We start from the raw sequence: 23,565 nt of genomic DNA on the forward strand, positions 1-23,565 counted from the left end.
ACATTAATAATGATCCGCTATTCTTAGGTTTGATATATTTAGCAAGTGTTAGCAGTGCATAATGCTAGTGAATAAAAATTCTTTAAGCATCAGTATGTAGCCACTCGTTCTAGCAGTTCGGCAAAGATTAAGCCATAAGGATATCTCCTAGCTAAAAGTCAATATACTCTGTTGAGACAGAATGCCTCCATAAGAAAACTTGTTTCAAAAGACTCTTCTTCATTACAAACCACAGATACGACAGATTAATCACAATAAGAATTTTGACCTGATTTATTCACACAAATCAATCCAAATTCATTTTAGATTAAAAAAAATGATATTACAAGGATACTAGTAAATTTTTCCAGGTACTAGAGAATCTTGTATAAATGTATTTGTTCAAGTGCTTCTCTGTCAAAATCCTTTTCCATATACACATCATAGTTTAGCTGCATCTCTTCGACCCATTGGCTGAGCTGTATATCTGTCTGAAACAATGAAAACAGACTCTTAAATTAACACAACGTTGAGAAACATAGCAGGAGTGTCAAGGTCAGTACAACATTCAGAAGGCAAGACATAATAAGAGAGATTAGTCATTCCACATTATGCAGCAATGATAAATCAATTTCTGGAAATGCCATTTAACTTAAGTAGGAGAGAATAAAGATAACTTTTAAAAATTATCTCAGTCAATAGTCTAGATACTTGCTAGCATGTTACAAGGACTTCTCTATATGCATTTGTGTAAGCCTTAAGCATCTTGATCAGAGGGCAACATTCTGACAGCGGTGTTGACGGAGCAGCTAACCGTACCATGGAAGAATCACAGGTACTTTCTTGTTTTACACCTAGGGAGTATTGTATTAAGGGCTTCTCAGCTGCTGTGTAACCACTGCCTGCTCCAAGAAAAGGTCAAACGACACCACTGCTGCTCCTGGGGCTTCCATCAGCATACAGGCAACAAGTGATTCGATTTCTCTAAAGCAGACTACTGTGGTGAGGAAGTCACTTTATAAATAACCTTGTCATGTATGATCAGCGTTTTGTTTCCTAACTAATGCCAGCCCACATAATGTGTCTAGGCATCATACACACAACAACTGTAATCTACCAATGACCTATGGCAGAATGGACACAGAGCAGAGGTTGGTCCATTGGGAGTGGTGACTACTCAGGGAACAGCAGCAGCACAGGACATTCAACACCTTTGAAAGCTGCACTGTCATCGTGTTTGTTTCCAACTGCAATTTAAAGCTATGTCACTGATCCAAGGCACCTGATGGTAATCACTTGGCTAGTTGGGAGACCACATCTCTCCCTAATCTGTATTTCTAACAGCTCATACTAGCATATTATGAGTCATTTTCTACGCTTCTGACAGCAGGTCAGAAGACAGAGTATCCTCAGGGATCCTTCTTTAATATGACCCTTTCTCCCACTGGCTTAACAAAACAGTTTGCCATGTTTCAATGCAATGTGCAGATGTAGAGCTACGTAAAAGAAAACTTTTCAAGGTTTTGCCTCTAGAAATTTGTAGATACATCTATACTTCTGAGGTTCTACACTTATACCTGGACGAAGTCTGATGGAAGTGGATATCACAGAACTTACTCACATCATAATATGGCTTGCTAATGTTTTGTGGGTTTTTTTTTGTAACCTCACAGCTAAGGTATTGTTAATAATACACACCATAATACAATGATTCATGCAGCCTATTGATATAGGCTGGGATTTCCATTTTACAGGTGGGGACAACCAAAGTGCAGGAAGATGTGTTGGTGGTCAACCCGGAAATAGAATCCAGAGTCCTACATCTTTTAATCTACACACAAAATTATGTATCCTTCCTCACAGCAATACTGGCAAGCAGCTAACCTCAGCTACAGAACTGCTGCTTTCATAAAAAGAGACAAAATGTGTTGGCTAAAAGTGGCTGAGGGAGCTTACCTGGAGCTTTGAGAGCGATTCTTTAAGGCTTGGAACTGTCACTAATAAGGACCCTCTTTTCCTTACATTACAAGCAATAAATTCCCAGGCTCTGGAACATATTTAAAAGTAGGTCATCAATTTTTAGGAAGAACACCCCACATTTGATATAAAACGAATCTAACGCTTCTACAGTTTAGTGGCCAGAGGTAGACTGCTGTATGTGCTTATCAGTCACTATTAATATCTATGCAAATACCTTTTTATAAACAAAATCAAGCTTTATATTAAAAGCAGAGAGAATATATGGTCTTACAATGTTAGATTTTGTAACTTTTCAACTCTGACACAAAGTTGCATGTCATTTTGTACTGTCAACACCTTCACTTGGGACTACGATTAAACATCGACATTTGGTCCCTTTACACTTTCGAAGAAAATCCAATCTCTGAGTGCACTGTTTTATTAAGCTTAACAACAAGCTGCTCCTTACATACATACTTTGCAGTCATGACAAAATACTTCTCTTAAGACATTGGCAATCGGAGTATTTAAATACAGACCCCAGCATTCCTTTTTTCTGATTTTGCAAGTCAGATCATTTCTTACAGCACAGCAATTCGGGCTAAAAAGGATTTAATTTCCAGCATTCTTCAAATGTCATTTGTCTTCATGGTATTAAAGCAACATTAAACCACTACCCCTGAGTTCTTGAAGAAACAAATGAATTCTCAGTCATGTGCCTGGAAACAAATCTGGCAATTCGAAACACCCATTACCCTTTACCCATCCAGTCTGTGCCTCTCTGGTTGACATTACCACTTGGTATCAAGGGCAGTGGGACAAGCCTGAGCTGAAACTGCTAGCGAATGTCGGACTGTTGACTGGGATGGCGGAGACACAGGGACCCTTCTTTTTGACTACCTGCTCTAAAGGCACAGTAACTTTGGATGGTAAAGTTACTTATGCTTTAAACTGATACTGCTGTATTAGCAAAAGCTCATCTGTGAGTGTCTTGTACCTGAAAGAGAAGCACCTTAGCCCACGTTTGTTTGCTACCACATCCTGATGAAGATGTATTAGAAATATCATTAATAACCATGTTTTGCAGTGCATCTATAGTACAGCTCTGACATCCCAAGTCAGTGACCTGTTTTCTTTCTGAAGATTAAGCTTTATGATGATACAGTAATTTCAGATCCTTTAACAGCAAGATACTATTTTAACAGATCAGTACAAGGATTCAGGGCAAGGTTTGGGTAAACAAAGCAGCAGTGTTTAGTCGGTTTAACAACAAACAGCTGCCATAACACCTTAGCAGTTAAGTATAACAATTAAGTGTAGGCAGTTTAAAACAATTTCCTTATGTAATTTATGTATGTGACTTCAAAAAGCACAACCTTAAGGTTTTCCATAACTCACAAGGTTACACACACACTGCCAAAGAAATAGATTACTTGTTTGGACACATAGCTTACCTGGCTTGTTCCTGTCTGTCAAGAAAATATTCAAAGACATTATTCATTACAACAACATCAGCCTTCTGAAGAAGTGAAGCCTGAGTACAAATGTCTGCGTGAACCACCTGAAGGAGAAAAATTTCACAAGGCATAAATTAATTTAAGAGGCAAATACAGCCTTCAAGTAGCCGTGAAGCCTGTCAACATAAAGCAGCACTTGCTACCACCATTTTGAACCAGTCACAAAAATGGGTATTTCACTGGCTTCACAGTAGATAAAACTGAAGTAAATAACCAGAATGAGCGTTAAAAAAAATTAAAAAATAAAAATCAGATTTATCTCCTCTAGTTAAAATAGTCGATTCATTACATTAGAGTGAAATAAACTACGTCTGACTTTTGGTTTAGAACACTGTGTGCCATAAAAGAGGAGATGATGTATGTGATGGCTGTCACATTTCGCTTACCTATATTTTATCACAAATGCTCATTGATTTCAGGAAAGGCACTAAGCTGGCTAAAGCTTTTTTGAGGATATTAGAAGGCATCTCAGGCTCACTGGGTTGCTGAAGGATTGTAGCTAGAAAAGACACTACAGACCCTGGTTTGACAGCTGAATTCTCACAACATATATCGGGACTGGGAATGCTGGAAACGCAGGATGCTCAGTGGCACTGGAGGACAGCAAGTGGTTTGCCTTACCAAACAACTGCCTCTCCAGTCAGCATAGGAACTGATCTGATTTCATCTACCTTCACCTACCAATAAGGTTATTAGCACATCATATAATTTTCAAACAGGTGAGATTATAGTGATAGGAGAATATGGATGCTCATTAACACTCTGACAAGATGTGTTTGATTTCTTCTTAAACACGTAGAAATACATCACATCCTAAATGTGAGGCAAAACATAAATTGGAACATCTTTTGAAGGCATAAGGGAGAGAAAGCCAACCCGAGTATTACTAGTATTCCATATTTTTTTCTGAAAGTGCATCCCTATATGTTGAAAATGGAGAAAAAATCTGAACAACTTCTTTTCCTTTCTCTGTGACCTATTACTAGGTTGTGCTGGGAATATACTAACCTGATGGATTCAACATTTCACATTTTGCCAAATTCCTTCAATATTGAACAGACATAAAAAGGAATTCTTAATTCTGTCAGGAAAGCTGAACATTTTTATAAAAGACTAAAAACACTTACCTGTTGAAAAACCTTTTGCCCACTTAACAGTATTATCAACACTTATTGGGACGGTAAATTATGAATTTCCTCCTCAAAACGAACACACAAAGCATGCTGTTCTGGTTGACAGAGGAAACGGATACTACCACCCCTGCAACTTTTAAGGGTTCAAGCGCGGAAGAGATAACAAGCTGCCACAGTTTATGACTCCAGTTCATGCTATCAGAATGCATTAGAGCAATTCCAATTATAGCCAAATATTTCAGTATCAGTAATAACAGAAACAAAACTACCATTCATAAAATATTAGGTATCACGGCATTTAATCTCTGAGAACTATATTCCATGGGTTCTCTGGAAGTGCTCCAACTCTTAACAAACAGCTTTATCTCTTTAAACATATACAAGTTTTTCACCACTGCCTGTAGTAAGTAGAAAGGAAGCAACTGTGTTCTTGTACCTTACCCAGAACTGGCAGGTTAGCATTTGAAGGCCCTATCTCGTTGAGAAATAGGGACAGATTAGTTGTCAGAATGACTGGTCAAATTTCTACTTTCTCCTCTAGTGTGTGGACATTATCCACTCCTTCATGAAAGTTAGAGCTTTTTAGGACAATTAAGATCAGCAATAATTTATCTTAAAACAGTGCACTGTAAATTGTGGCATTACAGAAGCTGATTAAGAAGTTGTTCAAGCATTCAGTCAGCAAAGAAAGAAGACAGACCAGTCAGGCCACCATCAGCAGTAGGTCCTGGTTGTCAACTCATGTCCTCTCCATAAAGCCACTGCTAACTGTAGATTAAAATGAAAGACCATAAACTGGGGTAGTAGAGATATTATGGATACAGGCTTGACTGCTGACATGTACTGCAGGCAACAGCCTCCTGCAGTGGGGCAGGACAGACAGCTAGGGGCAAAAGATGCCTCTACTAGATCTGCCAGAACTCATGTATCAGAACCCAGATTTACCTAGCCTGTAAGTGGGATTTGGATCACTGTTTCTGAGCCTAAGGAGACATTTTACTTTACTTTCTTCTTTTCAAGGGGCAAAAATAACAAACCCACAATATTTCTGTACAAAAGACCTGAGCAACAGTCCTTTAATCCAAATGCAAGTGACTAGTGGATTGTTCCACCAGTGGGCTTCCGGCAGCGCAGGAAGTCATGACTAGCACTAAACTTTCTTAATGTCCTATTGATGGCAGTCCTAATATTTTAAGCCTCAATTCAGAAAGATGCTTAAACTGCTGGGAAGCTTGGAACATGTGTTGATGTTTCCTTGGCTTGAATAACACTTAAACCTTAACTTAAATTTAGTCTGCATTTACAGAGTAGGTGACCGTGCTGACTAAAGTCACTTAAGCACCCCGTTCTCCCCAAACACATCCTCATTCCTATTGGGGAATGTAGGACCACATCAGCACGTGTGGCTGCACCACAAGCCAGACGTGGGTATTGCTCCAGCCAAAACACCACTTTTTTGCTGGGTTCTTTTTCAGCTGGACCAACCAGTTCCCTGACCTGCCTGGCTGTGGGCTGGCACAACAGAGGGGGCAGCAACTGATTTTAAAACAGCCCTGTTGCCCAATGGAATACACACCAAGCCTTTCATGATTACAGGCAATTTCTGAATTGAGGTCTCAAGTTTCCTAAGATCTGTTGAACTGTTTACTTTCCTCCCAGCATCTAAGTGTTTGCTCAAATGGCAAAAGATGCTGAGCAACTTTCTATGTACTTTAACAAACCAAATGTTGACCAAAGGAACACAAGGTTCACTCAGAGATTTAGCCACTAAAGATATCATTCCACCCTGCTGTCCTTTGGGAACATACTGTAATAAAAATTCAGAATATCCTGAAAAAACAATCATTGTTTAAGAAGGGTCTCTTAAGTGTTTTTCCAATTTCTGTCATAAATAATGATTAGCAACTGGATTCTGACTATTTTTCAAGCTGGTATGTATCTCTAGAGAGGATTCATTTGGGGGCGAAACAGAAGTCTAAGATTGAAATGTTCAAAGCAGTGTGATAACAGGAGTCACATGACTAAATTAGCATCTAATGAGACTCAAATAGCTCAGTCCTCAGGCACTGCTTTGAAAACGTATTATTTTCTTATCTTTATGCTCTGAAATGAATACTTCAGCAGAATTAGAAGGTGTGAAGGAAAAACAAAAAGGCTTATATTAAAGAATATATAAGGCTGAAAAGCATACATATTGATCTCCAGCTCCACTGAATTAACTTGACAGAGTTCCTAACTGCACTTTTAGTCTCATCACAATAAGACGTTATGGACACAAAACATATGCAAAAACCAAAGGTTATGGATAAACTGGCAGCAACTGGGATTGAATTGGGCAACCCAATGATACTGCTTACCCTTTATTATTTCTTTCCAGTTTAAAATTGGTCACTTTATTTCCCAAGAAATTATTGCACCCAGCAGTTTGTGTGATTCCATTCAAAAGCACATGCATACAGCACAGGATTAAGTCAGTATTCTACTCATCATATTCTACTTACCAACTTTTGCTGGTAACAAAATAACTGGTATTCCCCAGAAAGGGAAAAAATATTTTTTTCTCATTAAAATAGTAGTAGTTATTTCCATAACAGGACTAGGGAAATGGTTCCCATAATGATATCCCATTGTTTTAAGCCCATTTGGTTTGTGGAAGGTACATATGCACTGGCATTCCAAGAAAGGAAATACCAATAGCCATAAGTCCTTTAGGTCTCCTTACATGCAAATTTGCATATCCTACAACCATCTTCCCGCTAACATTAATGAAACCCAGGCATTTAGTTTTGTTGTTCATGACATAACTCTTTATACACTCAGTTTCACAGAAGTTAATGGCAATAGCATCATTGATTTCACTGAGAGAAACAGCTAAGATATATCTGTTTTGCGTGAGCCAGTAGGTAAGTCCACTCAGGAAAAAGGCTAAGCGATTCAACACGTTATCATAGTTTGATAATTTCCCTCTTCCTCTCTGCTATGAGATTTTTTTTCCTAATGCAAAGCTTTTGTTTAGGACCAAAACAAGCAAAGGCAACAACAACTCAGAATGCTAATTTACCAGCCACTCACATAAACAGGATACCTACTACACAGTGGTTAAAAATATACTCACTAAACCATATACTTAGTTACCTTTATTCTGTCAATGAACTGGTATTTTGTAGTCATCATTTCTTGCAACTGGCAAAAGTCTGCATTCATTTCTACTCCATACAGTTGGGATGCTGAGCTATAAAGATAACCCTACATTAGGAAAAGGACATTTAGTAACTGTGATGCCTTTAAAACAAATTCAAAAATTTCAATTAAAATGGAGAAGATAAAACATGGGTTAAGATTAAGAAAGCATTTTAAAATAGCAAGCTGAGAAATATCTTTCAGTGGACATGACATGCTTTTCAGAGCTAAGCCCCTGATTTGGCAATTCTCACTCCAACTTCACTTCAATTGCAAAATAGATAGAAAATGGTCTAGGAAGGAAAAAAGCAGAACAAACCAAGTTACAAAAATAGTGTGAAAAGAAAAGACTCTACACATTTTTGTTTCTTGGGAGAATAGAAGAAGAAAATAGCAAGAGAAAAAAAAAACAACCATGAGACATACACATAGTCAAAGTGAGTGAAAACGAAGGACAATGTACCAGTAATTTAATGGGATATTTTGGTACAGAGTCTTTGTTAGCACCCCTGAATATTGTATTACTGCCATTTTCAGGTGCTTCATACAGGTACATATGAAAAAAGATAAATTATCCCTTAATAATAATACCAGAATAATGGTTCAGTTTCATACTGAGATTTTGGAAAGTTGTTGGGAAGTGTTAGGAAAAAAGAAAAGTACAAATACTTGACCCTACAGGGCCCTTATGAAGATACTGCTTTAGGGGGCCATTGTCTCCATGGAACACCACAACTACACTTCCCTAACAATGGCAAAGGCAAACAAACAATGCTAAAATACAGATTATCTGAGATAGCTATGTACTACAACCTAATTTTTAATGTTTTCCGAAACCATTCCACTCAGAGAGTAGAAAAGCAACCTGTGAAGGTGAAGTCACACCCTTCCTCCAATACAAGCCAAGAACATGATTACGAAGGAGAACTGTTTTTTAAAAATGTTTCCCCTGCTTTATCTTGAGACTATCTTCTACTATAACAATACAAGCATGTTAGTACTTTAAAACAAATTCAGGCTAGCAAAAGTGTTACCATTTAAGGACCCAACGCTGCAAATATTTACAAATGTGAGTAACTTTCCTCATTTGAGTAGTCCCAAAATTAGATTATTCAGATGAGTAAAATTACATGCTCAAGCATTTCCAAGATTGAGCCCTAAACAGCCATTGACTTTTGTAAGAAAGTTGTAATGCGTACTTTGCATTGCTGTTGGCCATATGTTGCACCAGCCATGCCAAAAGCAATCAAAATTGCACTCAAGTTTCTCGATGAAGTATTTTATGTGCATTTTAAAACGCAGAGCAGGACAATATGTTTTTGGAGACAAATTCATATCAAAGTCTTCCTTTGTGCAATTTAACAGTTTTTCAACTTCATAAAGGAATTTAACATAACTAATCTATATATATAGACATGGTCAAGACACAGAGGACAAACTTACTTACAAAGGAGGGACAGAGCAGGAACTAGCAAAAGAGCAGCATGTGTGACAGCAATATGCTACTCTGTTGGACAAATAGACTTTTCCTCTCCATAAGCAAGATCATTTGTATCCCCTCTTGTGAGGAACAGAACAAGAACTGAAATCACTAGTAAACAGCACCTTATACTGTTCAGAGGGTCAGATCAGAGGTGCCTCTTAGAATGACCCGTCCAAGATGGAGTAACGCAAGTAGGCAGTCAGAGAAGAGGGAAAATGTTTGTCACAGTAATAAAATATGAATTCCTGTGCTGGAAGTTACCGCAAATAGCACTGCACCAAGCCTGGAGCCAACGTCAACCACTACCTTTCCTGTCAGGTCAGGCAGTACATGTTGATAAAGAAACTTCAGTTCCATGAGGGAAAAGGAATGCGAAATAAACTCTGGGAAATAAGAACAGAACAAAGGTGTTGGGTGGGCAGTACTAACTACTGTGTTATTAACCAATGAAATATTAATCTGAAGAGTTATCATCACTGAAAACCTGTACTGTTTCCTGCCTGAACTAGTGATGGGGACCCTGGAAAACCAGGGTTTGCTGATCGGAGGTAAGCTGGCCAGTAGTCTGTCCTGAGTCTGGGGATTCCTTGCCTTACATGGAAAATTTTTAAATCCTTCATGAAACGGAACTACTTTTTTCTGCACAGTGACTATATGAAAGAATACAAAACAAAGTAACTTGGAATTGCTTAAGTGAAAAAGGAAACATCGTACCTAAGGCTCAACACAATTCATGCAAACCTTTTTATGGGCAGACATATTAATAGCTTGAATTTCAACTCCAAGGTTTTAAGGAACAGAATGTTCTCCATATAAACCATTCCTCCTTCAATGCCTGTGCTATACTGGTGACAGCACTGATCTGTACCACACCACACACAAGCTTTAAGACAGATGGTGTTTTCTACTGCTTTTCAGCGTGTGAGAGGAGACTGAGGCTACTGCATGGACTCCTATAGTATTGTCTTCCTCTTGCATCTTCCTTTTCAGTGGTACGTAGCCCTGCCTCTTCCCTGGCCAGTTTTTGTAGGCAACTAGTTCGCTCAAACACTGCAAATTAATTCAACTTACATGTGTAGGAGTCTCCTTCCATTGGTTACGGGAGATAATTCTGGTCTGTGTACTGTACCAGTCTGGACAGTCCTCCATCAGCTGGATGTTATGCTGTCCAGCTGAGTCACTGCAAAACCAGTTTAGTTAAACCGAATTTCTTTCTCGTGTTCCCAAAAAGAGCACTTACCTAAAGATGCGGTCTTGTATGAGCCACACTCTGTGCAGTAGCTCCTACTCATTTTCCCCTCCTCACACAATGAATCAACAAAATCATCATCATAAAGGAATGCATCAACATGAATCATGGGCAGCGGATGCTCGTGTATCTGAGAAGAGGAACAAAACCTAAGAAAGGCAGAACCAAGTCTCTTAATTTCACTTACACACTGCTACACAGTTAATTGTCCCACCATCTTACCTTTCCCAAAGTCCCTGAGAACCAAGGTTTTCCCTACTCAAAAGTTACAAATCAAAATTAAACCATAGAAATCCTGCGTGTAAAGTGGATCATCAAATCCCACTGAAATAACTGTAAGTGGAAGGTGACAAAGGAAAGCAAGCTGAGTGGGAGATCTGCTATGAATTTTGTCTCCTTAGTGCTTGCTTGGCTATAGAGGAGGCATAGGGTAAAGGAAGCTTTTTCTCTTCCACTTTAATGAGGAGAATGTAACTTAAATTTAGGAGAAATGGCGATTTTGATTCTCAACTTCAACTGTCTCAGTATTTTCATCTTCATGCCTTATGTCTCAATCTAGAAACACCCCTGATTAACATGGGTATCATTTTCAATCAAAAGCATACCAGTTGGGATGCCTGCCTTCTCATCGTTTCAAGGGGTATCATCTTCTTCCTCCTACTCCTCTTTCCTCCCTCTCCTGGGCTTGCTGCATGTGGCCAATCCACCTCTCCCGTTTAAGAGCCACACACCACTTCTCTGGGAAATGCGTTAACTTTCCACCTATATCGACAGCTCAAGTAGAAAAGGTGCTCTCCCCTCCTACACGACTCACAGCCCACCCCTTTCTGAGCCATCAGAATCTGAAGAGAGCTGTAAATCATTTCTGGGCTGCCCACATTGTGGCAACAACAAAACACAGGCCCTGTATTTCTGTTTTCTTGAAGGGGGCTGTTAGAATCTATTATGGAGCTAGCGTTAAAAAATCACTGTGACAGGTGCCATACCACACAGAATGAAAGCTATGCCAAACAACTTAAGATCAAAGCATCAAGAACTGTGAAGCAACTTTCTTGGGATCACACAATCATGCAGCAACAAACTGAAATTAGATATACCTCAATCCAGTGCTCATTCTCTATTACGAACTACTACCAAAACTGATATCAGCAGAGTCCCCAAATAAATTATGTGGTTCAGCAAAAGGCGACCATAACGATTAGCTTACTTTCTGAATAGCTTGATGTTCTGAATTAAACATTGCCTCAATGGGTAAACAATTCCGCAAATCTTCAGCGATATTTTTGAGCACAACATCGTTGTTACTCACCACAAGCTCATCAAAGTCATCTATAAATAAAGATAAAAAAAAAAACCCTGAACAATCATATGTACATCATGTGCACTAAGTGATGACCAGTACAATACAGTTGCAAGACATAAACAATACCAGATGGATAAGGTTTTTACTTGAAATGCATTTTTCAGCCTTTGTTAGCTTTTCCAGCCAATGACAGATTTGGATTGTAATAACTTTGCCACTTAAAATAAACGTAGTGCTTTTTTGAAATCTCAAATTGTTTTCATATTTATAAACTTATAACTCACATATGATGGTCTGGGCTGCCACCAAAGTGATACTGTTTCAGCTTAAGATATAAAAACATCAAAGATGTTTTTGAACTATTGGAGAAATTACAAAACTCAGTTGCCTGGATGCAGGCTTTTTTTTAATACAAGTTTCTTTTTATACATACCATCTTTCTAATAAAATGGTTACCAAAAAATCAGGGATAATGCACAGTTCAACAGTTCAACTCACAATACATTTTACATGACTTAAGACTATCAAAATATTTCAAATGTGAAAGAAAATAGTAATGGATGTAAACCAGTATGTTTTTGCAAAACCACACTGTAAATTCTTGCTGTTTTTCCAGGATATTCCTGCATTACTTTAACACCACTTTTTTTTTTTTTTTAAAGACATCTAGAAAAAAGATCAAGAGGGAACCTTGGGAAGCCACCAATCCTTTCTTCTTCCAAGGTTGAATCAATAATAAGTGTCACTGCTTCTCCAAACTATTCTTTTAAAAAAGACTGTTAATGCTGGAAACTCCACAGCCTCTCTTAGCAATCTATTCCAGTGCTTGACTACACTTACTATTAGAAAGGAATACTTTTCTTAATAACTGATCTAGATTTCCTCTGCCACAATTTAAACTCGGTACTGTCTGTCCCACTCAGAACAGAAAGAGAAAAGTTTGTTCCCCTCCTGTATATAGCAACTTTTTACTTCTTTGAAGACTTATCATGTGTCCCATCAGTCATGTTTTCTAGAAGAAATAAGATCCATTTATGTAGCCCTTCGCTGCATCCATTCTAGAAGTCTGATCATTCTCATCACTCCCCTTTGGATCTCCTGGACTTTCTCATCCTTTATGACCTGCCTGCAGGACTAAGAACCAGACACATTAGTCCACCTAATGGTTTATTTGCACTAACCAGACTTCACATCATGCAGCCAACATCCTGCTTACACAGCCCAGTTTCATGTTAGCCTTCTTCCCAGAGCATGATGTTCCTAACAAGCATTCAGCACGAGATCTGCTGTACACCTGTACTCTCTTCCTTTTCTATTACATTTTCCTCAAAAGAAGGACTGGATTAAATTCTTTTTGTCTGGACATCTCACGGCTCTGAGAGCAGTGAACTGGTTCTAAACAAAGGCACATCTCAGGTCAAAACTACATGCCTGTAAAAGAAACAAAAACCACACAACGAAAAGGAACCACAAAGCTAATCCTGAAAAATATACCAAACCCATCTATTGATTCTTGTCTAAAAATAGACATGTTTGTCCTCTCTTCCCCACCCGTTCTGGTTTGTTTTGTGTCCTATTTAGACTGCCACCGTGTTGGGCAGGGAGTGTCATTTTTATATATACTTATATCACTCACCAAAAGAAGATGTGACAGCTTTTAGAGGTGTTCAGAAAAAGATAATGTTTGTTAGCATTGCTGTCCCAGGTGGGAACATTAGTATAGACAAGCTTGATGGCAAACAGGTTCAGAATAAACCTATAAAACATGCTACAAGTTTTTCTGTGCTAATATACTTAATCTTCCCTGTGGAACACAGGCAATGCTAGAAACAGTGAGAAATTTTAAGGCTAGTATAAGAAACAGACCAGCCGCTGTGAAACGCTTCTGAAATGCTTTTTGCTTAAGCACTGTAGTGAGAACAATATGATTAAAGAAACCCTCATTCATTAGTGCAAGACACTCTTCTTAGAGTGTAAATCATAGAATCATAGCATCATTAAGGTTGGAAAAGACCTCTAAGATCGTCAAGTCCAACTGCCAACCCAACACTCCCATGCCTCCTAAACCATGCCCTGAAGTGCCACATCTACAGTTTTTGAACATCCTTTTTTGAACTTCCAGGGACAGTGACTCCACCATCTCTCTGGGCAGCCTGTATATCTTAACTAACCAGATATTTTACTTCTGTGAAATTTATTGCAAGTAAGGTCAGTTTAATGCTCCAACAAACATTAGCTAACCACAGGTTCAGGACGCCAGGCAGGAACTATCGTTGCACAGCCAACTTAAGAATTCTTAAGTTTTAGAATGTAAATGGTTCTTTCAACACATCCCCAAACTGACTCCAACGGATAACCCTGAATCCCTCAGAGTAAGCAGCAGAAACTTGAAATCATCTGGATTCCCTTAACATATATTTGGTTTATTATTTATTAAATGTATAGCACTAATGCCCCAAGGCCCCGATGGGCACAATACCATTGGTAGCTGCTACACACAGGAAGACAATTTGCTGTTCCAAAGAGCTCACAGTTAGGTTCTCCAGAACCTCCGCTCCTGAAGAGATGCAGACTTCGCATTGAAGAACACAGGAGGGATAGAGGCGGCGGCAGCTGCAACAGCAGCAGCACGAACAACACAACAGGTGCAATGCAGCAGCTCCAGCTTGTCAGCATTTTAATTTGAAACCTCTAACAAGCACCCATCTCCTGTTAACCTCAGTCCATCCAACAATTTGCAGATTTGTTATGAACATCCCAGAAGCAGTAAGTGATTTTTTTGTTCAGCTCAGGGAAGATTTCTATGAATCTGAAGTAAACAGAAGTAAACCCAGAGATTATGGGAAGGGAAGGTGGACAGATTTAACTATTACTTAACTGGGACCATCAGCACCATGACAGGCCCTCAGAGTGCAAAGAAGCCAGAGTTTGCTGAGGTGGATAACATCTGAGGAAGCATGAAGGAGAAAAATCATGCTACAGACAGAATGAGAGAGCAGAAAGCTGATATTAGCAGCTGTACAGACCAGTGCCTGTGGGCAATAAGCCCCTACATCTGGCACATGCTTTAAAACAATACTATTACTATGCAAGAGAGCTCATCCAGCTGTTATACTGCCTGTTAAGAGTATCAAATTCATATATAGCATTTAATGAAATGCAGGAAGTGTTCATAGACCACCAGGCCAGCCACATCACACTGTGAATGCGGAACTTCATCTCCCTTTCTCCCGAGCTGGTGCGTCAATAGGATCTGCTCCCTCACGGCCTGGGTGACCTTTTCTGGCCAACATTAGCGTTGGGCAGCTCTCTAGACTATTCAGTGTCCTGGCTCTACAGTAGAGAAATGGATACTTCCAGTGGGAGACACCCATCTTCCTCAAATCCAGCATGCCCCTTCCCTGCTGTGACTTCCATTTGTACAATACTTGTCACAACACTGACCATCTTACACAGGGCCCTCTGAGCTCTTCTTACGAAACAAAGGATGACACACAAGAGTTCTTGTGGATGCTCTATATGAAACAGGTCCTAAGGAAAATCTTACAACACATATGCAGCTCAAATGAAAAACTGTTGAAACACCGATACTCAAAAATACATAACAAATGGAAATGCTCCTTCCCAGCTATCAGTTAATACTGCAAAGCTTAAGCATGCAGGAACAAAAAAATGAGAAGGTTTGAACACACTCCTTCCGAGATGACAAAATGGCAGCTTCAGCAGAAGCTGCACATGCAACTCTGCACTTGTGTGTTACAGTCTGTGACTGAACTCAGTCGCCGAGTGTCGCCTCATTCCTGTCAAAGCAAGAAACAGCAACAGCTACCACAGTAACTCATTTACTTTTGCAGTATGTAAATATTTATAGATTGCCATCAAGTACATAACACAGGTGCCAAACATGAAAATATGCATTTCTCTCTCTGCTGGTACAGTTTTATCAGCTCCACCCTTGTGTTTAACAAATTGTTCGCTCTTGAGAATCTCAGTATCACCTTACAAAGCATCGTCAAAGAAGAAACGAAAATAGAAAACTATTTTTGATATAATTTTAGTGCCTGTTATGAAATGGAGAGTGTGCAAGCCAACCCCTGCGTTCATTGAACAGACAACTAACCAGGAAAGAACCGTACAGTTCATGAAATACTGCAAGATGAATCACAATCATTTGTTTATGGAGGAAGTCTGAGTGCATAGTGTTTGTATTTTACTTCAAAAACCGGTTCCACTGGATCTGCTCAACATGCATTTATAAAACTTAATTAACACATTGCAAAAAGCCTAATTAACACCCTGGCGCTGGTCAACCTTTCTACAGCAAATATAACACAAGCTAAGAAAACATCACAAAGCCTCACACCAGATAGAGAGCACCGCTACAGCAACATCTAAATATCCTGGCACTGCAAAATACATTACTGAAGACGAGCAATGTATGATTTCCAAATGACAACAGAAGTTTACACATCACACATAAAGAAGCAGATTTATCAAAGGCGACCGTAACAGCAAGCACCTTATGGTCTTCTAGATATATATTCAGACTCACAGAAATAAAAAGCAAACATTAACATCCATGTTACTTAAGAGGAGTTTAATTTAATCACTCAGTGTTCTTTAACAATACTGAACTGAGAGGTCAAGTACGAAGTCTCACATCTCTAAAGCCTTACTATCTCCATTTTCACTAAACGATTTGAGGAGCAAGCTGTGACCTCAGTAGACCAACTTCTTCAGGAACTCTAAATACTATTTCTATCCCTAAGCATACTTAGCTATTGGTAGAAAGTAATCAGCTTTTTCCAATAGGAATATAGCCAGAGCTTATTTTATTAGTTCTTCTACATTCATAAATTGAAGGAAGCTTCAAAGTTAAATTTTAAACAAGGTAAGCCATATACCTATTTTACAATCACTAGTTTTCCCCATCATTATTAACTTTCAGTGACTAACAACTTAGAAATCAGTATTCTTGAGACCTCTCTCACAGCAGTATCATTTGTCACAACAAAGAAAATTAATGCCAATTTCCAAAGTTGGTGATTCATCAAACTACAGGTAACATCCCATTTTAGTTTACCAAACAGCAGAGTAGTGGAAAAGATTTTTGGAATGGCATAACTTAGCAAAGAAATGCATTCCAGTTAACATGGCTCTGCAACGCTAATTTGATCTCTTCTGAAAGGGTATTTTACTTTGATAAATCACTTCTACCAATTTGGGTACGAAGCCTTGTACTAAATTGCCTTACACACACACACACAAAATTACATACTATACTGATTGTATTGAAAAACCTATGTTTTCACCCTTTTAAAGAGACTCATTCCGCTTTAGTTCCAACCTGCAGTAACAATAGGACTGAAAAGAAACATTAAAGACCAGTTCCTGTAAAAGGGCCAAGCTTTTTCTTATACTACTTCCTATTCTTGTCTTGTGAAAATTATCATTGGAAATTTTACCTAGCAGGTTTGGGCACACAATAATGCCTAGATCATAAAGTATGTAATAGAAAAAGCTGGACAAACTTGGCCTGTTCCTAGAAGTATGATAGGAAGTTTATCCTCTATATGCAGAACACTGTACTAAAGCAGCATGTCCACCACATTCTGGTTAAGATAATTTTGTTGGATACCCCTCCCTCACTGCCTGTTAAAAGCCTGAACTTACAGCACTGACTGCCCTCAACTTTCAAATCACAAGACTAAATACTACGCCAATCTCTTAAAAAGCTAGTGTGATCCCAGTACAAATGAATCCACAAGAAAAATTAATTTGTACTTATTATTTGTACTCATAGTAATAACATTATTGTATGTTGTTTATCCTTAATTTAGAGGATTTGCAATATTTTTTTATTCAATGATTGTTTTGAGTAATACATCACCATATGAACAATCAGCAATGCAGACCAGTACATCACTTTGAAATCTTAGCTTTACATTTAAATATTTTTAATGAAATGCATAGAATGGAAAAGTTTGTATGACTGTTTTGTTTTACTGTTACATGCCTGAAAAAATATTTTAAAGCTAGTATTAGAACCACATCAGTTTCATCCCTGCTGAAAAAAATATTTTTAAATCCATCTTACACTCTGGGACAGTATAGCAAAAAAACCAAAAAGAGGTCTTTTTTTCACCTCATCTGTGCTTCACTGACATGAATTGAGAGACAGGCTTTTGTAATTTGCATTAAAGCTCCAAGTACAGCAAAAATGTTCACTAGTTGCGAGTAAATAGAGTGGTTTGGTGACTTCAATCTCAAACTTGAAATTAGGATTCCTGTGTTTACTTTCTCTGATTCCTGTATTGCTGTTCATGTATATAGATAGCTTGATCAATTCTGCTTTCACTGCTTGTCTTCTCCAGCACCCATTCTTACCAAATGCAACATCTCCTGCTACCAAAAATTCTTAAGAGTTTGGGTACTGGAGGAGACAGAGGCAACACGACCATGCACACATTTATATAGAGGCTATACATCAAATGCTGGGACCCAACTGAGGAGGGCTCTTCAAAGGGGGGTTTCCCCAAGTGGTTTGAATTAGCTCTTGGGCTTCACCCAAGTTTTCTTAGCCAGAACTTCTGGAACGTGGTTATTGCAGAAGGATATTAAAGCATTAATCATTCTATTATAAAAAAGTTCACTTAAGACACCAAAGATTCCTGTTATTCTTTCCAGCTCTTATTATTTCATTTTCTTTGAGATCTAAGACTAACTCAAAAGAAAAGCTGGAATGCAAGTCACCGTGAAATGACGTACATTTCACTGCAGTGCGTGGGAAGAGCTGGCTGATTGCGAAACAGCAAAGCAGTGTTGCTAAGCAGCTGCCTTAAAACAGTAATGTCTTCTTCCATCATACATAAAGATTTGGAATTTCTAAATTTGCAATACCAGAAATGAAAAAAAAAAAACAACCCAAAAAAGCACGACTGGTTATTTTGTTCTCTATTCGTACAAAGAAGAAAATGAATAGCATCTTGCATACACTTACATTCCTGTAATTACTAAAGAAGATTAGTCAGAAATCATTAGGGTGAGAACTTGTTCAATGCTTTCTCAGTTGCACACTTCTAAGGGTCTCTACTTTACATCAGATAACTTGCTTTCCTATGAAGTAATTTGTCTCTTCCATGGAAAAGTTCTCAGTAACATTGCACGCATACAGCACGCAAGTCAGAGAACTCCAAGATAAATCAATAAACAAGGCTGTCTTGCGACAACGCTTATCCTAAAGGGCAACCACTATATGCAGGGCTTTACTCTAAGGCTGCATGTACACCTTACTTGGGGGACAGGCATGAGGGAGGAAAAAAGCCTGACTACAGCTAACACTGGAATCATGCCCAGTCCTCCTCAGCTGGAAGTAAAACTGTAAGCTCAACGTCTTGACAGAAACAGGAATAGGATGGCAGTAAGGGGCGGGGGGAACCCACACACCACAGAAAAACAACTTGTCTGTGCAGATGCCATTTTTGTTTCCATTTATCCTATACATGTTTGCTTACAGTTTTTTTCATTCAGAATATTATCCCCCCCATCCTCACAACTTTTTTTCTTTTGTTCATCAGAGGTTTGTTTCTTTCCTATATCACTACTACCAAAGACTAGGCATTTATTTCTGTGTGGTACAGAGATCCTGTAACTTTTTAGCATCTCCCATAAAACTGTTTTCTCTCTGCACAGAGAGAACCCCAAATTCCCTAGCTGTATTCAGGGTACAGCAGCAGAAACCTAGGTACCAGCTCCTCACTATCCTCTGTCCAACCAGTATTAATTATTACAGCACTACCTGGGTGTATGGTGGGCAGTGTAATCACTCAAGCACAACAATTCTGAGGGGAAAAAAACCCACAGTAAAATTTACTGTTAGTATGCAGCCACAGAAGCAGCACACAAAGAGAAGCATCGCCAAGAATGTTGTGTTGGGGACATCACCCAAAATATTTGCAACTCTGGGGAAATTGCAAAAAGGGTTAATGGAATGTGACCTTCTGGACAAATGCCTCTGCTTACTTACTGTTCAATGCTGCAGGAAAATAAAACCAGTAAGAGAGAGACTTTTACCCCATTCCTGTACTCGCTCAGGGTAAAGAAAATGAATGCTGGAGGTAAACCAGAAGGACACAGCCATTCAGAAAAAGCAGAGTGGAAAAACATGAGCAGGTAAATGGCCCAAAGAGGCAATGAAACATATCTTAATTGGGTAACAACGAAAAGGTCTTACAAATAGGCACAAAGCTTTCTAATTCCTTCTCTCTAACATATACCTACATGTGCACATATATGTACATTAGAGGGGGAGGCTGCTGCACCTCAAGATAGCACAAAAATTGGGTAAGCATTAACACTTCTACTTAAAACATCATAAGCAACAGATTCAGAAAATGCAAACTTCTACAAGCCGTAGCATGAGACCAAATTCTACAGGCTCTAAATTTTTTCACAAATGTGGCTATCTGGGAAATAAAATTAGCCTAAGTCACACGTGTCCCCGATGACTCATCTGGGAACAAATACGGTTACCTATAGCTTTATACTGCATCAGCACTTGGCAAAATACAATCACAAGCTGTAAGGAAATGCCAAAGATGCAGATGCCCAAAGTGCAACTTCATTTATCAAAAATAAATAGCATCCAGGCAGGACATTAACAATAACTTTTTTCTGAAAAGAGAGAGAAAATTAGTATAAATTGTTATCAGAGCACAAGCCTGTAAACAAGGGCAATAAAGTATCATGGATTGTGACTACGAGAATCCTAAAACAAAAAAAAATTATTTAGACCGTCTGTCAAGGAGACTACAGAGATTAAATTATATTCATTACTCCAGCTGCTTGATCCTGACTGCCCTACGTATCCTGTCTACTCTGTCCTCTGATCTGCAGCACATGAGCTAAAATGCCACTGAATGGCAACTACAAAACTAATTATGTTAGTTTTAAGATGATGCACATAGTGAAGCAGCAGCCATCAGCACTGATGCGAACAATACAAAAATAGAAGGACACGGATTGCTCAGATACACCAAGCACAAAGTAGTCCAAATTTTGGAACCTGAGCTACACTTTAGCTTGTACCTTAATTATGAAGAGTAAATATGACGCAAGAACATATATTTCCTTTCAAAGACCTAGGCATGGATCTTGATCATTCAAGTTCAGAAAAAAGTGTTTGAGAGATCACAATCTAATAAAGGCTAGGAACCACAGCATACTTGTCTCTCACAGAAACTATGAGAATTTTTGGAAGCCGTAGCATAAAAAGAAAGATTTTAAACGTTACTGACAAAGGATTTTTGCAAGTCTACACGAACTATGCCATTGGCTAAAAATTCCTTTGGTAGAGGTAAAGCACGATCACAGAATCAAAAAGGAGCCAATAGTAAGTACGTGTTTCCTAACTGAAAGAGTTTAGCATTTTCAAGTTTCACTAGTAAGTTCCCATGTGCTTTACTGTATTTGTAAAGGAGCCAGTAAGCTGAGAAAGCCATATATCCACATCACACAAACTAACACAGCATAGAAGGAGCTGTAAGGATTTACGTTAAGTGAACAAGCAATATGAATGATTGCATATGAAATTCAATGAGATTTTTAAATTAGAGCATATTGGATCGAAGAAAAACACTTCTTACAAGATTACTTACAGGAACCCAGGCACTGTTTAGCAAGCAGAGCATGCTGCTGCCTCCAGACAAGGATTCAAAAAGGAAGGGATGAAATACTGCTTATAGCACATTGCTCAACCATTATGTTTATACACACATATGTGTAGACATATACACGTGTATATGCATGTGCATACATATACGCACACAGAAAGTAAGAACGTTTAGTTACAATTAACACTAACTACATCCATCGAACTTCAGCCTTCAAGTCTACAGTAGTCCCATCTCTGCTCTAACCGTGAAGGCTGACTCGCAGATGCTCTAAAACATCTGGCAACGCCTTTCCTAGGCCAGAACCGGTCGGGGGGGAGGGCTGCGTGCCCACCGAGGAGGGCGAACGCCCGGTGTTCCCAGCCGGCTCCTTTCCCGTCATGCCAGCAGAGGGCCGGCTCCGCCAGCGAAGGACCTTTCCTGCCTCTCTCCGTCTGGGCGGCCGTGGGAGCTGCAAACCACAGGGCAGGAGTAAGTTTGCAGTTCCAAGTACCTGGATAGCCGTACCACTTCTAGGTGTCATAGCTGGCCTTTGTGCAACGGTCCTCGTGTGTTTGCTTATGAAGATGCTTCTACCTGAAAGCTGAGGTGCTGGAAGAGAAGACCCGAACAAGAATAACCCTAGCACAACAGGGCATGACGTGGGCAAGTAACATATTGCATGACAGTTTTTTCCCACCTGACACATTATCAGCCAGGAGTGGGTTTACTGTCCCGGCAGGAAATGATTAATAAACGGGACACACATTTATTGGCTGCTTGCGACTGGATTAAAGGATTCGGGGGGGCCTTGAAGATTCCTATCTGCAATAGCAAAATGCAAATATACCCACAGACTAAGCAGCACTTAATCAGTTTATTCAGCACGATGTGCCCACAGCTTTAGTGCACCGCCTATATTCAGGTTTCCCACATCATCGTTTTGTTCAGTTGCAAATTAGCAGCTTGTGCGCTGGCCCACATTTCCTTTCTTCATCTGTCGCGTGATGCTCGATTGCAGCATGTTGATGAAATTATGCCGCGGCACAAACAAGAAAGTAAACATAAAGCTATGTTAAGGTGACATGAAGTGGGGAAAGCAGCGTTTGCGAATTAGCGCTTTTCAAGCTTCTAAAAGGCTGCTGTGAGGATGGGTGAAGTTGAACAAGACTAACGTCTAAAAACCTCTAGATGAGGCAGGAGCCGAGCACCTCCCTACGAGCTGACGTGCCACGCTGGGCAGTGCGACAGGTCGCCGCCGCAGCCCCCCGGCGGCGCAGCGGGCAGGACGGCCAGGCGCCCGCGCCGCCGCCGCCGCGCCCCGAGCCCGAGGCACGCCGCCACCGAGCCGCCAGCCCGCGGCGGCGGGAGCAACCGCGCCGGCGCCAAGGGGCGGCTGCGGGCACCGCAGCCCCCGCCGGCAGTCGGAGAGGGCCACGGCTGCGGAGCTGCCCGGCCTCCCCGAGCGCCCCAACCCCCCGGACGGCCCCCTTGCTCCGGCCAGGCCGACCCGACCCTCGGCCTGACGGAACGGGGCGCCCAGGCCAGAGCGCCGGGCCCCGGCGGGGCACGGCTCAGGCCCGCTGCGTCCCCCGGGCCTCCTCCGGCCACCGGGACCTGCCCGCGGGGCCCCGCCGGCTCCCGGGCAGCGGCCCCCGGAGCGCAGCGCCCCAGCTGGGCCGAGCCAGGCCGGGCCTGGCTAGGCCGCGCTTACTGGTGTTGCGCATCCAGTGCAGCAGGCGGGGCAGGTCGGCAGCGCACGTGCCCCGCACGGCGGCCAACACCGCACGCCGCGCCGCCGCCAGCTCCATCGCACCGCGCCGCCGCCAGAGGGCGCCGCCAGCCCCGGGTGTGGGCGGAGCCTGGCGCCGCGCCTGCGCGGACCGCCCGCCGCCTTCCACCACCCTCACGTGCCCCGGGCGCGGCGTGCTAGGGGAAAGCCCCGCCCCCCCGCGCGCGCACCGCCCGCACCTACCCGCCCGTGCGCGTGCGGGAGGGCGCCACCGCCCCCTCCGCGCATGCCTAGCCCGGCCATTAAACGCCCTCTCTCCGCGGGTGGCCAGACTGCCGGGCCTGCGGCCGGCCCCGCCTCAGGCCCCGCCTCCTGCCCCT

The 23,565-nt window shown here is 40.8% G+C and overlaps 1 protein-coding gene across 7 annotated transcripts; it reads right to left on the bottom strand.

Annotated features, from left to right (window-relative positions):
* Positions 1 to 249: 249 nt before the first annotated feature.
* LOC142061837 (uncharacterized) lies at positions 250 to 23,552 on the bottom strand. 7 transcript variants are annotated; one of them, XM_075103361.1, is made up of 9 exons: positions 23,168 to 23,265; positions 21,968 to 22,065; positions 11,708 to 11,829; positions 10,492 to 10,649; positions 9,513 to 9,634; positions 7,724 to 7,834; positions 3,393 to 3,499; positions 1,936 to 2,026; positions 250 to 470 (listed from the first exon to the last, which is right to left on the bottom strand). In XM_075103361.1, the coding sequence occupies exons 3-9, from the start codon at positions 11,794 to 11,796 to the stop codon at positions 354 to 356; spliced, it is 795 nt and encodes a 264-aa protein (XP_074959462.1). In that variant the 5' UTR covers positions 11,797 to 11,829; positions 21,968 to 22,065; positions 23,168 to 23,265; the 3' UTR covers positions 250 to 353. The 7 variants fall into 7 exon arrangements, with proteins under 7 accessions (XP_074959462.1, XP_074959463.1, XP_074959458.1 ...); XM_075103362.1 differs by lacking the exons at positions 21,968 to 22,065; positions 23,168 to 23,265 and adding an exon at positions 23,429 to 23,552; XM_075103357.1 differs by lacking the exon at positions 21,968 to 22,065 and having other exon boundaries at positions 10,492 to 10,630; positions 23,168 to 23,347.
* Between the last annotated feature and the right edge of the window lie 13 nt (positions 23,553 to 23,565).

The sequence above is a fragment of the Phalacrocorax aristotelis genome, chromosome 9 (genome assembly GCF_949628215.1).
Source record: "Phalacrocorax aristotelis chromosome 9, bGulAri2.1, whole genome shotgun sequence".
NCBI classification, from domain to species: domain Eukaryota; kingdom Metazoa; phylum Chordata; class Aves; order Suliformes; family Phalacrocoracidae; genus Phalacrocorax; species Phalacrocorax aristotelis.